The sequence below is a fragment of the Hyperolius riggenbachi genome, chromosome 1 (assembly GCF_040937935.1).
Source record: "Hyperolius riggenbachi isolate aHypRig1 chromosome 1, aHypRig1.pri, whole genome shotgun sequence".
In the NCBI taxonomy this organism is placed as follows: domain Eukaryota; kingdom Metazoa; phylum Chordata; class Amphibia; order Anura; family Hyperoliidae; genus Hyperolius; species Hyperolius riggenbachi.
In genome coordinates, this window is record NC_090646.1 from 165,708,032 (window position 1) to 165,724,661 (window position 16,630).

At 43.5% G+C, this 16,630-nt stretch overlaps 1 protein-coding gene across 1 annotated transcript in view; it reads left to right on the top strand.

Annotated features, from left to right (window-relative positions):
• The window catches only part of LOC137563181 (probable ATP-dependent RNA helicase DDX60), a 231,692-nt gene that overhangs the window by 37,133 nt on the left and 177,929 nt on the right, over nucleotides 1-16,630 (top strand). The window contains exons 8-11 of the mRNA XM_068275363.1: nucleotides 1,102-1,252; nucleotides 4,731-4,877; nucleotides 11,577-11,679; nucleotides 12,503-12,609. Coding sequence (XP_068131464.1) covers nucleotides 1,102-1,252; nucleotides 4,731-4,877; nucleotides 11,577-11,679; nucleotides 12,503-12,609 — 508 coding nt within the window. The remainder of the gene's footprint in view (nucleotides 1-1,101; nucleotides 1,253-4,730; nucleotides 4,878-11,576; nucleotides 11,680-12,502; nucleotides 12,610-16,630) is intronic.

Sequence of the window (16,630 nt, forward strand, 5' to 3'; positions counted from 1 at the left end):
CAGCCCATGAGCTACACATAATGGTTTTGATTCAGGATTCAAATGCTGCTGTGTGCGCAAATGTGCAGCATGTTTTTAATATGCTGACTTAAAGGAACACTATCAATGCCCAAGTGTTCTAAAATGAGAACATACAAATAATTTCTAAGTAGCTGTGTTAACATTTTCCTACTATTCATCATGTAAAATCTCAGAAGCAAAAGCTTTAATTCATTGTGTGCAGATTTTAGCTACGTTTGGAATGTGTCATTAGCAGAGGTATGAATCTGTATGAATCTCTGCAGTCTGACATGCTAAGAACAGTGTAATATTGAAACAGATTATTTGAACAGGTATCAGGTTTCACACACAACAGTATTACAGATGTGTATGTTGCACATAACATACATTTCCTCGGCTCTCTGTGAGAGAAAGCTCTGCCTGTCTCTGACTGAGCTTCCTGCACACTATGGGCTTGACTCACTAAAGCATGCTAAGCGTTAGCACGCCAGTGAAAAGCCGCTTAGCACATGCTAACTGTCTCTTCATGCACTAATATGCACATAAGAGTTTGCGCGCAGTGTTTCACGTGCAAAATCAGCTGCTTCACATGCTAAGTGGCGTGATAAGCAATGACATCACGTACTAAGGATACTTAGCACGCGAAGCGGCTGATTATGCACGCAAACGGAGTGTAATGGCGTAGCGCACAATGCGCGCACAGTGTAACGCCATACGTGTGCTACAATAGCACACGAACAGCAAAGGCTTTGCAGTGCAAACTACTTAGCACCCTAGTTTGCACGTGCTAAGCCTTAACACATGATAACTCAGTTATCACTGGTTAGTGAATCGAGCCCATAGAGTTAATGACGCACTGTAAAGGGAAACCCGCCCTCCCCTCATGGCTGAGCCTGCCATCAGAATTTCAGCAGACGTCTGTCAGAAAAATGTGAAAAGAATTAGATAACAATAATTAAATAGATAAGCAGTCAAATGTATACACCAGTACTTAGCAGCATTTCCCAAACATTTCCTATCTCAATTGAAAAAAAAACATGTTAATCGATAGTGTCCTTTTAAGTGGATTGTTTATATTAATAACCATATTCATATTTGTAGCAAAAAAGATGTGAAGCCTTTACATTAAGCCTTCTAAGAGATCATTCCAAAGCATTGAATGGTCCAGTAAACTGGAATCATATCTCTGATCTCAGTGATGACTTGTTATTGAAAAACATTGCCTATTGCTATGAAAAAGAAGAATTCTCTGGTAAGTGTTTCTGACTATATCATACAATATGTCATTGTGTACTCATACCTTTACTATATCTATGTACATATCATGTTCACGTCATCCGATGGCTCAGAAATCAGAAGTTTAAATAGCCTTTACGAGTTAGTTATGTATGAAACATTGAAGGACAACTGAAGTGAGAGGTATAAGGAAGCTTCTAAATGTATTCCTCTTAAAGAGAACCCGAGGTGGTTTCTAAGAAAGATATCCACACACAGAGGCTGGGTCTGCCTATACAGCCCAGCCTCTGTTGCTATGTAGTGTCCCCCCAGGCCCCCCCTGCGCTCTGCTATGCCCCCGTAAATCACAGCTGCACTGTCGACATGCAGCGTGTCGCAGAGGGCTGTGTTTACCTATGTAATGTCACTCTCGCGGCTACCCAGCCTCCTGCATAGCTCCGGTCCCCGCCCGCGTCCCTTCCCTCCCCGCTGATTGGAGGGAAGGGACGCGGGCGGGGACTAGAGATGTGGCGAACTGTTCGCCCGGTGAACATCTCTGGGGCTTTTACTCGCCGGCGAACATCTCCAAATCCCTGGGGCTTTTACTACTTCCGGCTCGCACTGACCCGGAGTAGTACGCCTGCGCTGCCCGGCGGAGCGCGTCCTATATCACGCTCTGTTTGCCGGGCACTCTCTGCGCATGAGCGTGACGTCCTTCATGACTTCACTCACACGCGCAGAAAGTGCCCGGAGGATTTCTCAGGCCCTGGTGGGCCGATTTGCATAATTTTTTGTTGTTACACGCAGCTAGCACTTTGCTAGCTGCGTGTACAAACCGATCGCTGCCATTCTGCGCCAATTGCCCGCTACCCACCACGCCGCACCACCCCGCCCCCAGACCCCTAGCGCAGTCCGGCCAATCACCGCCAGGCAGCGCTAAGGGTTGGATCGGGACTCCCTCCGACGCAATGACGTGGATGACGTCATCCCAATTGTCGCCATGGCGACGGGGGAAGCCAAACAGGAAATCCCATTCTGAACAGGATTTTCTGTTTGCTCTGATCGCCGGAGGCGATCGGAAGGGGAGGGGGGATGCCGCTGCACAACGGCTATCATGTAGCTAGCGTTAGGCTAGCTACATGATTTAAAAAATAAAATTTTTTTTAAAAAGTGCTGCACCGCCCCCCCCTGGCAATTTTATTGTAACGCCAGGGGGTTAAGCAATACTCATTGCCTGGTCTGTAGTACCGGTAGTAGCTACAGTAGTGACCAAATCACACCAGAAACAAGCATGCAGCTAATCTTGTCAGTTTTGACAAATTTTGTTGTTTCATTTCTAAAATGATTAGCCATCAAACTTCTACTTTTTGAGGTTATGGTCCTTCAATGTTTCCAGTGGCTTCTCAGATCATCATGTAACCATATTTTACTCGTAGTTTTCAGGCATGATTTAAGCAATGACACCGCTGTGACTTTCCCCTGAGAAGAACACAAGGACTTTCCCTTCCCACTTCTCCATCCCAATATGCACATAAAATGTTCTGCTGCTAAAATAAAAGAATACCACATGCTTAGCTGCTTCAAAGCATAAGTATAAGAGTTTGATAGATCCTTTAACAGTGCATATAGGTATAGTTTATTTCCCAGGTAACAAGGGGGACATTCTGAATAACTACATTGGTCTAAGAGATCCTCCATCAATCTTGGGGTTGGTGTAACTGCAGTAATACTGCTGTGCACAGACAGCGCATGGCAATATTACCATAACTACTGCCAGCAGGTTACTGCGACTTACGCTATTAGCATGACCCACGGTACTCAAGTACTGCAAGTGTCGCTATGGTAATGCCTGTTAGTAATGTCGTTACCATAGCAATGCTCACACGAGTACTGTGGCTAATAGTGTAACTTGCGGTAACCTGCTGGCAGTAGTAACAGTAATATTGCCTGCGCTATCTGCGTACAGCAATATTACAGCAGTTACATGCATCAAACCTCTTCTGTTTTGCCAAATTTGCTACTAGCTGATGACCTGGTGTTGCTCGTGTATTTATTTGGTTGCTGGTTGCTGTATTTATTTGGTTGCTGTTGGCTCCACCTACTTTCTCTAACCTTGACACACCGTCACTCAATGACAAAGTTTATGAGCTTACCTTTTTTTGAATTTGAACCCCAGTCACCCAATGACCAACTACAGCAGGTTTGAGGCCTATGCCATTAACCGTGCAAGAATGGCAGCAATTTACATTTTCCCCTTGAAAATCAATAGGTGAATTTTGAATAGCGTTTGTAGGCTTTGAATATTAATCCCAGTCACCCAGTGACCAACTGTGCAACGTTTGAGAACCCTGCCATTAACAGTGTAAGAATGGCTGCAGTTTACATTTTCCCAGTTAAATTTGGATTTGGCTCTGCCCACTTTTTGTAACCTTGACACACAGTCACTCAATGACCAGGTTTGAGAGCTTTCGGGTTCCTGGCAAAGAAAATGAGTATATGGAAGCAGTTTATGCAGTAAAGAAATCTGATTGTCTGTTTGTGGCTCCACCCCCTTTAGTGAATTTGAACCTCAGTCACCCAATGGCCGACTGTAGAAGGTTCCACCCAGGTGTGCAAGGGGGGAGCGAACCCCAGAGAACATATCATCCCATGTAATAAGGACTCTGCATGTATATCTGTCAAGGCGTTTTCAAGTCATGGCGACATACACACACACGCAAACATCCGATTTTATATATATATAGATTGCAAGAAGAAAAGAAACACACCAAAATGGATAGTTAAAAAAAAAAAAAAAGGGGGGAGTGAATGGAAATTCCTTTTGCTTCGCTCTATTCCGCACAGGGCCGGTTGTAGACTTCTTGCTGCCTGAGCCAAACTTATGAGGATGCGCCGCCCCTCCCCTTCCCGATTTGGAACAATCGCACAGCGCCAAACAATTTATTCTGCTTCATTTAATGTTCTTAGTCAGCAAGGGAGCATATGCAACAACCTGAGACATAACATGCTACAGCTCAACACAATAACACACTGGCTGGCTGGCTGTGAGTCTATGACAAACAAACTGCTCACTTTCAGCTAGTTGGCCATCCTCCTCAGTCTGGACAGCCGTGCCACCTTCCCCTACTGCTGTACAAGTCAAATAAAACACTACTGCTCTCCTTCCTCCCCCCTCCTCACTCAGACTCCTCACACAGCACAACAAACTGCTTTTCCCCAATGTTGATCTATTCCCCTTGCTCGCTCTCTTTTCGCTTCTCCTCCTACTCTGACTGCATGCTGTAAGTATAAACACACAGTACAGACATGCTGCCCCTGTAATCTCTGCACCTAATGCAGTGGTTTCACCTTGCTTCATGAGAGAACCGGCCCGGATTCCACAGTCTATTGTGGCATCTTTACTAATATATCTGAATTGCTTTTGTCCTATTTTTAAAATGTATCAAAATACTGAGATGTTAATGTTTCTCACTCCTAATAGGACATCATTTTTAACCCTTGAAATTCTGTTACAGATGGGAACTTGGACTATGGAAAGGATGTTTATCAGGTGTTTCAGCATATCTGGGACAGAACACTTCAGTTGAGCTGCATAAAACAGTTGCAATCATGTCAGCTTCGAACAACATCAACACCTTTACTTTCAGAGAAAACAATAATTGGTAACAATTTGAAATATGATAAATCAACAGTTTATAAGTTTAAATTCGTTATTTTTTACAAAAAAAAGTTTGGTTACAAGTGGATGCCGTCATACTGAATTGAATGAAAGAAAATGTATCCAGAATTAGATGTGCATGCAGCCTAGTCTAGCCCTGCCTAGCAGGAAAAACAAGAGAACATGCTAAAATGTTTGCCGTTTTTATTTTACTCCTTCCACATCCCTCGGTGTACGAAAAATTTAAATCTAGTGTATTACCGATGAAGATATTAAGCCTTACCCAGTACTGACTCTGCTTCTTGTTTCTAACCCTGTGGTTCTCAAAACCTTTAATAGGCTATATATAGTATATAGACAAGACAAATAACATTTATATTGCAATTTTCTCCTGCCAAACTTATAGCGCTTGAGCTGCAGTCACTGGAGTGTGCTCAGTAGGCAGTAGCAATGTTAGAGACACCTTGCTGAATACGTGCTGGCCTACTGATATATTCTTACCTACCGTATATATCCTTCCTCTTTGCTACTTTATGGACAATTGCAACGTTTTTGAAATCTTTTTCCCTTCCTTTGTCCCAGTTTGAAAAGAGGGTTGATGTATGGTAATACTGTATGGTAATACTGTGTACTGATTAAGGGCTCTGCCTCTGACACAGGAGACCAGGGTTCAAATCTCAGCTCCTTCTGTTCAGTAAGCCAGCACCTATTCAGTAGGAGACCTTGGGAAAGACACTGCAACTGCCTATAGAGCGCGTCCCAGTGGCTGCAGCTCTGGCGCTTTGAGTCCGCCAGGAGAAAAGCGCAATATAAATGTTCTGTGTTTGTTTGTTGTTTGTTTGTAATTATAGATACTGACAGACTAGCACGTTATCTTAGGTTCTTACCCCAAGTTCCTATTTGGCAGGAATGGTCTGAATATAGATACCCCTCACTGGCCTGTTTTGTCTTAGGTCAAGGCTAGTCATTTGATAATAGGATGCTAAGGCAACAGATGTTGGTTGGTTCCAATGCATTGCTTATTTTGTGTTTAATTTTTGCATTTTCTAACTGCCTGATTATGTGGTACTTTTATCTTTTTATTTTTTATTTTCTCCTAAAATTTTCTCCTAAACTGAGTCAAAAAGGAGAATGATATCTTTCTACTCCCCTATAATATTAGTCACATGTGTCAACTGTGCCTTAGGGCCTATTTCCACTACACGTGGATTCTGAATGCAAAAAACTGACTCCAATGAATGCCTATGGAAAATCTGCATCAGAGAAATCGCGTTTAGTGGAAACAAGCCTATAGGCATTCATTGTAGTCAGTTTTTCTGCTTCCAGTATCCGTGTGTAGTGGAAACAGGCCCTTATACAACTCTCAAACTGTAGCAAAATTAATTTTAGTGCAAAAGAAGCCTCATTCTGAGCTCAGTAATATGTCTTATTACCTGGGTAGAGAATGTTGCCATTTTGATTGGTGAGGTGGGATAACTGGCCAGATGCAGCTTTCTAATATTATCTTGTGAGTTACAGCAGATCTCTTAGGGCCCGCTTCCACTACAGCGAATCTGCATGCAGATTCGCATAACCCATTACAAATAATTTGCATAGAAACGTCAACGAAACCGCAACCGCATGCGAATTCGTTGCAGCGATTTTCCCGTCGAAATTGCGCCACACAAGTGGAAACGTACCCTCACAGAGGATAAACTGCACACAAACACTATGCTTTGGTTTCTCTAAGGAACACATTGTTCTCTTTTTTTTTTCTCTGCTCTCTGAGTAAACTTTATTTAACACTTCCTGGTTAACTAACATACAGCATTGTCATATGACTCTAGGTCAGTGGATAAGCTGTATAAGGACATATAAATCATCACATATCTTAACATCCCCACTTGCTCTTATATAGAGTGACCAGATTTTTGTGGGTCCAACCTGGAACGGGGAGGGTGGGGGGCGGCGAAAAGTGGGGAGGACTGAGGAGCGCGCAGCGACGAAGACTGGGGGGCGAAAAATGGGCGTGGCCATGCCATTGTATGGGCGGAGCTAGCGTAATGATGTAACAGCGAGGCATAAGAAAGCAGTGTTTACGCCATGATGTGGACAAACGAGACTTTGCATCATGGGTGTGCAGAAACTGTGTGATGCTAATAGTATACCGTAACTACAAAGCAGCAAACATAGCCATCTATGACCATTAAATAATAAATGCAGTAACAGTTACTGAGGGACACCAGAAAATAAACGCAAAATAAACATAAACATGTCAGCACAAAATAACCGCAATGCGGGCAACATGTCAGTATGAAATAAATGCAATGTGGGCAAACATGTCAGTATAAAATAAATGCAATGCGGGCAAACATGTCAGTACAAAATAAACGCAATGCAGGCAAACATGTCAGTACAAAAGAAACGCAATGGTACATAGCAAGGAAATGAGCAGCGCTACTTAAAAACAGACTAGTGCCTACCTGCAAAAGAGTGCAAGCCCCACTTGTGGGGTCAAATACACACCGAGCATACACATGACCTGTCTACCACTAGATGAGGATGTTGGTTTCCATTAACAGTCTGCATGCAACCTATTAAGTACTCGTCCCTCCCACTGCGAAGAAGTCAATCCTCCATGGGAGGGGCCTAACACTAACTAAATCCTAACCTATGTATATGCATAGCCTGGGTGCGGCTAATCAAATAAAATCGAAAATTGAAAATTGCGCACAAGGTGGATCAGCGCAACACCAGGCCGCCTCCGAATGGCCTCCATCAGAGATGCGCTGAGCCCCCCCAGGAACTACAAACGCACCTTGAACCCAAACAGAAGCTCTGCATATACACCAAAAGCATGACTGTTAAGTGGGAGCAGCTGACCAAAAACAAATTACATTAGTACATAGCAAGGAAATGAGCAGCGCTACTTAAAAACAGACTAGTGCCTACCTGCAAAAGAGTGCAAGCCCCACTTGTGGGGTCGAATACACACCGAGCATACACATGACCTGTCTACCACTAGAGGAGGATGTTGGTTTCCATTAACAGCTTGCATGCAACCTATTAAGTACTCGTCCCTCCCACTGCGAAGAAGTCAATCCTCCATGGGAGGGGCCTAACACTAACTAAATCCTAACCTATGTATATGCATAGCCTGGATGCGGCTATTCAAATAAAATCGAAAACCTCCCATGGAGGATTGACTTCTTCGCAGTGGGAGGGACGAGTACTTAATAGGTTGCATGCAAGCTGTTAATGGAAACCAACATCCTCCTCTAGTGGTAGACAGGTCATGTGTATGCTCTGTGTGTATTCGACCCCACAAGTGGGGCTTGCACTCTTTTGCAGGTAGGCACTAGTCTGTTTTTAAGTAGCGCTGCTCATTTCCTTGCTATGTACTAATGTAATTCGTTTTTGGTCAGCTGCTCCCACTTAACAGCCATGCTTTTGGTGTATATGCAGAGCTTCTGTTTGGGTTCAAGGTGCGTTTGTAGTTCCTGGGGGGGCTCAGCGCATCTCTGATGGAGGCCATTCGGAGGCGGCCTGGTGTTGCGCTGATCCACCTTGTGCACAAAATAAACGCAATGTGGGCAAAGATGTCAGTACAAAATAAACGCAATCAGAGCCGGGACAAGGTCCTCCAGCACCCAAGGCTGAGACACCAATGTGTGCCCCTCCATCCCTCCCACCCCAGCCGTCACACACTAATTGCTATTAGACTAAGATGCACCCCAGGTCCCCCAACACCTTAATCTCTAGTTATCTGGCTTATAGTCACTTCCATGTATCTCCTTTTCTTATTTCTTTCTGCTTCAAACACAATTAGGAATGACAGCTGAATGAATTGTGCGCCCCCTCCTACACTGCGCCCTGAGGCTGGAGCCTCTCCAGCCTATGCCTCGGCCCGGCCCTGAACGCAATGCGGGCAACATGTCAGTACAAAATAAACGCAATGCAGGCAAACATTTCACCAGAAAATAAACGCAATGCGGGCAAACAATTCACCAGAAAATAAACGCAATGCGGGCAAACATTTCACCAGAAAAGAAACGCAATGCGGGCAAACATTTCACCAGAAAAGAAACACAATGCGGGCAAACATTTCACCAGAAAAGAAACGCAATGCGGGCAAACATTTCACCAGAAAAGAAACGCAATGCGGGCAAAAATTTCACCAGAAAAGAAACGCAATGCGGGCAAACATTTCACCAGAAAAGAAACGCAATGCGGGCAAACATTTCACCAGAAAGAAACGCAATGCGGGCAAACATTTCATCAGAAAAGAAACGCAATGCGGGCAAACATTTCACCAGAAAAGAAACGCAATGCGGGCAAACATTTTACCAGAAAAGAAACGGAATGCGGGCAAACATTTCACCAGAAAAGAAACGCAATGCGGGCAAACATTTCACCAGAAAAGAAACGTAATGCGGGCAAACATTTCACCAGAAAAGAAACGCACTGCGGGCAAACATTTCACCAGAAAAGAAACGTAATGTGGGCAAAGTTCACCTGAAAAAAAAGCATTTACTCACCTGGCAGAAGTCTCCGGCCTCTGGCGCGCTGCTCCCGGGACCACCTTCCTCCTGCTCGTCTCCCGCGCTGACAGGGCTACGGCAAGATGGTGCCCGAAGCCCTGTACTGGAGATACAAATAGTCTCCAGTACAGGGCTTTGGCAGCCATCTTGCCATAGCCCTGCTCACCTGCCGGGGTCGGAACAGAAACCGGAAGAGGAGGCTGGAGCGGGGCTGCGGGCAATGAACTGGCACGGCGTCTATAGACGCCGCTGCCAGTTCATGAGGAGAGAGTGGCCAGAGTCCCAAGGCTGGGACGTCCCGCTGCTTAAAGCGGGACGTTTCCCGGGACCTCATTAAGCCTGGGACAGCGGACCCCGAATCCGGGACGCGTCCTGGGCAATCCGGGACGTCTGGTCACTCTATCTTATACTGCTAAAAAGAAATAATTTGGTACACTTGCGTCATATACTGCTTACGCTCCAAAAGTGTAACTAACAAATCCATGTAGCTTAAACTTTGAAGTTAGTTTAGTCATCAGCTACCATTTGGTTCATAGGACAATACTCAAGATCTATTTTGCCCTCACTTAGAACAGATCTAAAGAAATGAAATTTAATGTCAATATGTTTGCACCTCTAATGGCAAACTGGGTTCTTTGTGAGAGCTATTGCACTCTGGTTGTCTTCAAGAATCTTTACTAGCTCATCTTGACATTCACTGTCCAATTCTTTAATTATGTAAGATATAGACTCTCCTTTGTGGTAGAGGCTAACGCTATATATGCAGCTTCACAGGAAAATAGTGCAATCGTCAGTTGTTTCATTGACTTACTCTGCTCTCTTAAGGCTCGTACAATGACTTAAAAGAAACCCGAGGTGAGAGTGATATGGAGGCTGCCATATTTATTTCCTTTTAAACAAAAACAGTTGCCTGGTAGTCCTGTTGATCATCTGGCATACATAGGGCTTGATTCACTAAAATGTGATAACTCAGTTATCACGTGTTAAGGCTTTGCACATGCAAATGTGCGTGCTAAGTAATTTGCACGTGCAAAGTTTATGCCGTTCGTGTGCTAAGTTTTAGCACGAGAACGGCGTTACGCGTCACGCGCTAAGTGCGGTATGCCATTGAAATCGATGGCGTTTCGCCCGCTCAGTAGATAGAGTTTGGTAATGAAACTATGAATGGTGCTTACATTAACATGTGCGGTGCTGTAACGCGGCGCACGCAAAGTCTTACACGTGTCGCATATACATTCCGCTCGCTTGATCTGCAATGACTTTGCGTGCTAAGTATCATTATCATGTGAAGTCACTGCAGATCACGATACTTTGGGTGTGAAGCGTTTGCATGCTAACCTTTACACGCGCAAACCTTTACGTGCATGTTAGCACGTGCAAAGCGGCTTTTCACTGTTGTGCTAAGTGTTTGCATTCTTTAGTGAATAAAGCCCATAGTGTCTAAGTTAAAACCCTGGAACAAGCATATGGTTAATCCAGTAAAACCTGAGTCAGCTGAGTCAGAGTTCCTGATCTGCTGCATGCTTGTTCAGGGTCTGTACTTTCAGTTTTCATTTCTATTTCTCTCATGTTTTTCCAATGATGTATCTCACTTATTGTTGGGTCCTGCTCTGCACAACCATAGAGCCAGTGGGCTCGATTCGCAAAAGAGTGCTAACTCAGATAGCATGCCTAAAAGCAGGTTTTCACATGCTATCATGCGCGCAAAGCTTTGAGCGCGCAAAGTATTGACATTGCGTGCAAACACGACTTTTCACACGAATTCATTACTTTGCGCGCATTAAATCACGTGCAAACCAGCTTAGCACGGGAGTGCAAAGCATACACTCTATTAGGTTTGCACGCGAAGTCCACCTGTTGCGCATGATGCATAACGCCGTGTGCGCGCGATAAATAGTTAGCAACCGAACGCAAAATTTGCATGGGGAAAACGGTTGCAAAGTGGCTTGCACTCATGTTTGCAAGTGCAAACTTTTTAGGCGTTCTAACTGAGTTAGCACTCTTTTGTGAATCGAGCCCAGTGAAATCAAAAGTCTTGATATGCTTGCTTTTTATGGTTTGCTGGCCCATTAAGACTAATATTTTTATTTTATCCCATTCACTTTATGTTAAAAGATGCAATTTTCTTTTATCTTTATGGTAACTTTGATATGTTTATATAATTTTCTTTTTTTCCAATAAAGTACACAGAGGGAAAAAAGAGAGTCTTGGACTTATACCGATGAGATCTAAGATCCTTGATGACTATGCTGGTGGCATAATAAATGATTTAGCAGTGTTAAAAAGGTAGGAAAAGTTCCTTACCTAAATTGAATTCACATTTGACCAGTTAGGTAAAATAAAACTGAGCATATTTTTAATGTTAGGACCACTATCACAAACAAATTGAAATTAATATTAATAAGTACATTTTCCCAGAGTAAAATTAATTATAAATTACTTTTCTCCTGTCTCTTACACTAGGTAATAAAAATCGGACAGATTTTCGACTAGTCCATGTCCTTGTGGGGGATTTTCAGTATTTCCTTTATTCCTTTATTTCCTTTATTATTATTTCTTTACAAAGATGCTGGCCAGCCTCCCTCAGCACTGCACACTTTTCTTGCAGTTTAACTAAGCAACTGCCATGCAGAATCTGCTTTTGAAAATAAAGAAAATCCTGAGAATGCCCCTTAAGGAGATAGGCTAATCCAAAACCTGTCAGATGTGTACAACCTACTGCCAGTGAAAGTGCTATAAGGAAAAAGTAAATTATAGTGCAATTTACTTTGGAAAAATTATCCATTTACAAATATGCATACACATATACTGTATTTTACATTTTAAAACTTTTTGCAGTATTCGTCCTTTTATACTAGTTACTGTACTGAGTACATCAGTTTGTCCAGGCACCACAGAGATCTCCAGGAATTATATTCTTGCAGCAGTTTGGCCCAATCCCAGGTGGCAGAAACGAATCATCTCATCTTTATATAGTAGCCTTTATCAGGGTTACATGTCACCTTTCATCAGTGTGGAGTAATTGCAATAGTGAAATAGTATGGAAAAATACCTAATCTAATTTTCTTTTTCAATGTTTTTTTTTTATTGTTGTTCCTCTTCTACCTAGCAATGATCTACTGGTGACTTTTCTGGCCCAAGCTAAACCATTTGATGAACTCACACACTGGCATTCTAGAAAGCCACTCAGTGATGACTACGACAGAACAAAACATGGTAAAAACAAATATTGGAAATAGAAACCAGTGTAAATATTTGTATTCCGTTGATTTATACCAAGACTGGAAAAACACAGAATTATACTTAAGCACTGATCCATCATCTTGGCACAATGTGTTTGGTGTTAGGCTGTACTATGGTGTATTCTTGCTTGAATCCTCTCTGTGGGGCACCATCAGAGCACTTGTGCCAAGAGGAATGATGCTGAATAAGGGCTCTTACACAGTGGGACGTTGCGTTGCAGGGGACGTTAAGGTCGCATAACGTTGCCCTAACGCAATTCATGGTGGTGCTAAAGGTGAACGCTACATAGAGTCACATTATGCGGCTCTTGGTGAACCGTTTTCGTTCGATAGAACTGGCAATGATTCATATGAATCATTGCTAGCAGGTAGAGAACCGGCAATGATTTATATGAATCATTGCTAGCAGGCAGAGAACCGAGAATTATTCATATGAATCACTGCTAGCAGGCAGAGAACCGAGAATGATTCATATGAATCATTGCTAGCAGGCAGAGAATGATTCATATGAATCATTGCTAGCAGGAAGCGAACCGGCATTGCAGTGCAGTGAATATTAATTAGCCATGTGGCTAGGCAAAATAGCGGACTCTCCCCTCTTCTTCTCCTGCACACAAAAAACAATAAAACAACATTACTGAGCATGTGCAAACAGTCTAACGCGGCTAAAACCGCGTATAACGCACAGCATGCTGCTCTTTCATTGAACGTGCAGCGTTACACTGTAACGCAACGTGGGCACTGTGAACAGCCCATTGATTTTTCATTGCTGTGAGTTGGGCTGCGTTACAGGCTGCTCTAATGTGCGCCTGTAACGCCCCACTGTGAAAGCAGCCTAAAGTTCTGCTTTATTCCTCTTTCATCTTCATTGTAGTGTGGAGATTTCCCTAGGTGAACTCCTCATCTCACAGCTTCCGTTATAACCTTCTGTGTTTAGGAGTAAAGTGACTGATTAAAGGGACTCCGAGCAGTGCAGAAACTATGGAAAGATGCATATCATTTTAAAGCTCTCTTTCTCCTCTTTCCAATGATATATAAACCGCTGCCCTACGCCTTTTAGTTTTCGCTATTTTCGCTATTGAAATTGCCGCGGCCGCGGGTTCAATCGCGAAAATAGAGAAAACTAAAAAGCGTAGGGCGACGATTTAGGTGTCGCCGGAAAGAGGAGAAAGAGAGCTTTAAAATGATATCCATCTTTCCATAGTTACTTGTATTACACAGGGCGACTTTTTCCTAAAGTCAGCAGCTCCATTCAGCAGAATGCAGCTGCTGACACTGGGGAAAGTGTCGTCCTGTGTAATACAAGTAACTATGGAAAGATGGATATCATTTTAAAGCTCTCGTTCTCCTCTTTCTGGCGACACCTAAATCGTCGCCCTACGCCTTTTAGTTTTCTCTATTTTCGCAATTGAAATTGCGGCTGCGGCCATTTCAATCGCGAAAATAGCGAAAACTAAAAGGCGTAGGGCGGTGGTTTATATATCATTGGAAAGAGGAGAAAGAAAGCTTTAAAATGGTATGCATCTTTCCATAGTTTCTGCACTGCTCGGAGTCCCTTTAACTTTTTGCCAGTGAAAAAGAGAATAAAAAGAATAATTTATATACTTTGTGGAAAGGTTTCTATTGTTTACCCTTATTTATAAAAGAATGTTGGAGTTGTGAAATCTTATTTTGCTTTTCTAAATGGAAAAATATTGCACACTATGGGGTTGGTTCATTAAGCAGCATAAAGCAGCGCACCTTAATAAGAGGAGCGTGCGTTATGCGCTTGCTATGTGTGGTAGTGCATGTTATTGTGGCTCCGTAATTAGCAAGCTGACACATGATTGCATTTTAGCGGTTCTGGCGGTGTGGCTAGCTTACAGGGACAACAAAGGATGATTTGCATTTACAGCAGTGATGCTTTGTGGGAGACATCATATGCTTACACCGAACCTGAATTATTGCAAATACCTTATGTTTTAAAGAGTAACTGTCAGGCTGCAAAAGCTAATTTAAACCTCTATTCTCCTGTGTTAAACAGTTTAGAAGGCAGCCAAAAAGGCAATACTGAAGTTAAAAATCTCTCTTACTTTGTTGTTTGCTGAATAGCAATCATCTTTATTCCCAAGCTCCTAAGGAGGCCGCAGGCTGCAGGCCGCATAACAGATGCTGCAGAGCATGCTGGGGCTGCTTCTTCTCCCTACTGCACACCCTTGGTCTTCCCCTTCATTTCCCTGTCCAGCCCTAAGGCTGCTTTCACAGTGGGAAGTTACAGGCTCATGTTACAGCAGCTTGTAACTTGCAGCCCAACTCATAGCACTGAAAAATCAATGTGCTGTTCACAGTGCACATGTTGCCTTAGAGTATACTGCGAGTCCCCTATTGTTCCTAGCTACATGGCTAATTAATATTCACTGCACAGTAGTGTTGTCCGGATCATGAACGATTAAGATCTTTGATCCGGATCTTTTTTGTGAGTCTAATCATCCGAGATTCGGTTCACAGTGGATGTCTGGAAGAAACAGGAACTGCAGCTTCTCTCACTCTGCTGCAAATGATTCAAAGATTCAGTTCAAAGATCCAGATCTTTTCAATGATCCGATTCGAATCATTGAAAAGATCCGGACTTCCCAGTATAGAACTAAACTGGCTCACCTCTGTTCATCTGACATCCTCCCGGGGAGGATCGAACCCCCCCCCTCTCTCCTCCTCTAGCAGCATGATCACCCCCCCCCCCCCCCCCCCGAGTGACAGACAATATGCCCGTTAGACCAGAGACTGGTGGGAGTGTCTGAGGGCTGGAACTTGGGAGGGCTAAAGAATCATCAATCAAGAAGCAGGGTAAGGGAGGATATTACATCACAGTTGGCTTCATACAAGACAGTCAACCATGGAACCTGCCATGAGCTGTCAGGAGCATCAATCTCTGCAAATACTATATAAAAATTCTGTGAAATCCAAACGTGGACAGTGAAATGCATACGTAATGTAAGTACAGCCAATATTTAGCTACTGGTATATGTTTTTTTTTCTCTGAGACCCTATACCTAACAACTCCTCTTTAAGAAGGCAAACTTTTGTTTTGCCTAACATTTTAGTAAGAGAGCTTGGTCCTTTGTAGCCCCTCACACACTCCTAGGAGTTCTGGTTCACCATGAGCTTGCTGGGTAGTCTGTAACTCTGTTGATAACAGTGTTAGGGCTTGATTTACAATGCCGTGATAACTCTTATCATGGTCGCGCTAGCGTTTTGGTATAACGCGCGTAACTTTTTTCGCATGTAAACTCGAATTTTCACGGTGAATCGCGGTCGGTTTTTGCACGAAAATTAGCGGCCACAAATTCGCGTTAGCGCGCAAAAAACGTTACTATAAATCTAGTGCGACTGTGATAAGAGTTATCACGGCTTTGTGAATCAAGCCCTTAGTGATCATCCTCTTCTTCTCCAAAGATCAGAGCATGTGATTGTAGCCAAGCAGTGTGTGTCTGTACAGTGATCATTTCTTAAGCTTTTACACAAAATAATAATTAACAACAGTTTCTGATACTTACATCTGTACATCTGTACGGGCCTAACTTACAAAAAAAGGGGTTCTTATGTCTATAAGAATTTCTTGATGACACATGTAAGGCTCACTGCACACTGCATGCGATTCCGATTTTTAATGGATTTTAACATGCGATTCTGATTTCCAATTTTTAATTGTTACTGCATGCTGCGTCTTTTCTGCATTTTTCTGTTGATAGCATTTAGAGATGGCCCGAACTGTTCGCGGGCGAATCTCTATGTGCCTGTACTACTTCCGAGTCGCTATGACCCGGAGTAGTACGGCTGCGCCAGCCCGGCAGTGCGCGTCCTTGAACGTGCACCTGTTGCCGGGCACTCTCTGCGCATGAGCGTCACATCACGCACATGTGCAGAAAGTGCCCAGCAAAAGGAGCGCGATCTAGGACGTGCACCGACGGGCTGGCGCAGCCGTACTACTCCGGGTCATAGCGACCCGGAAGTAGTAC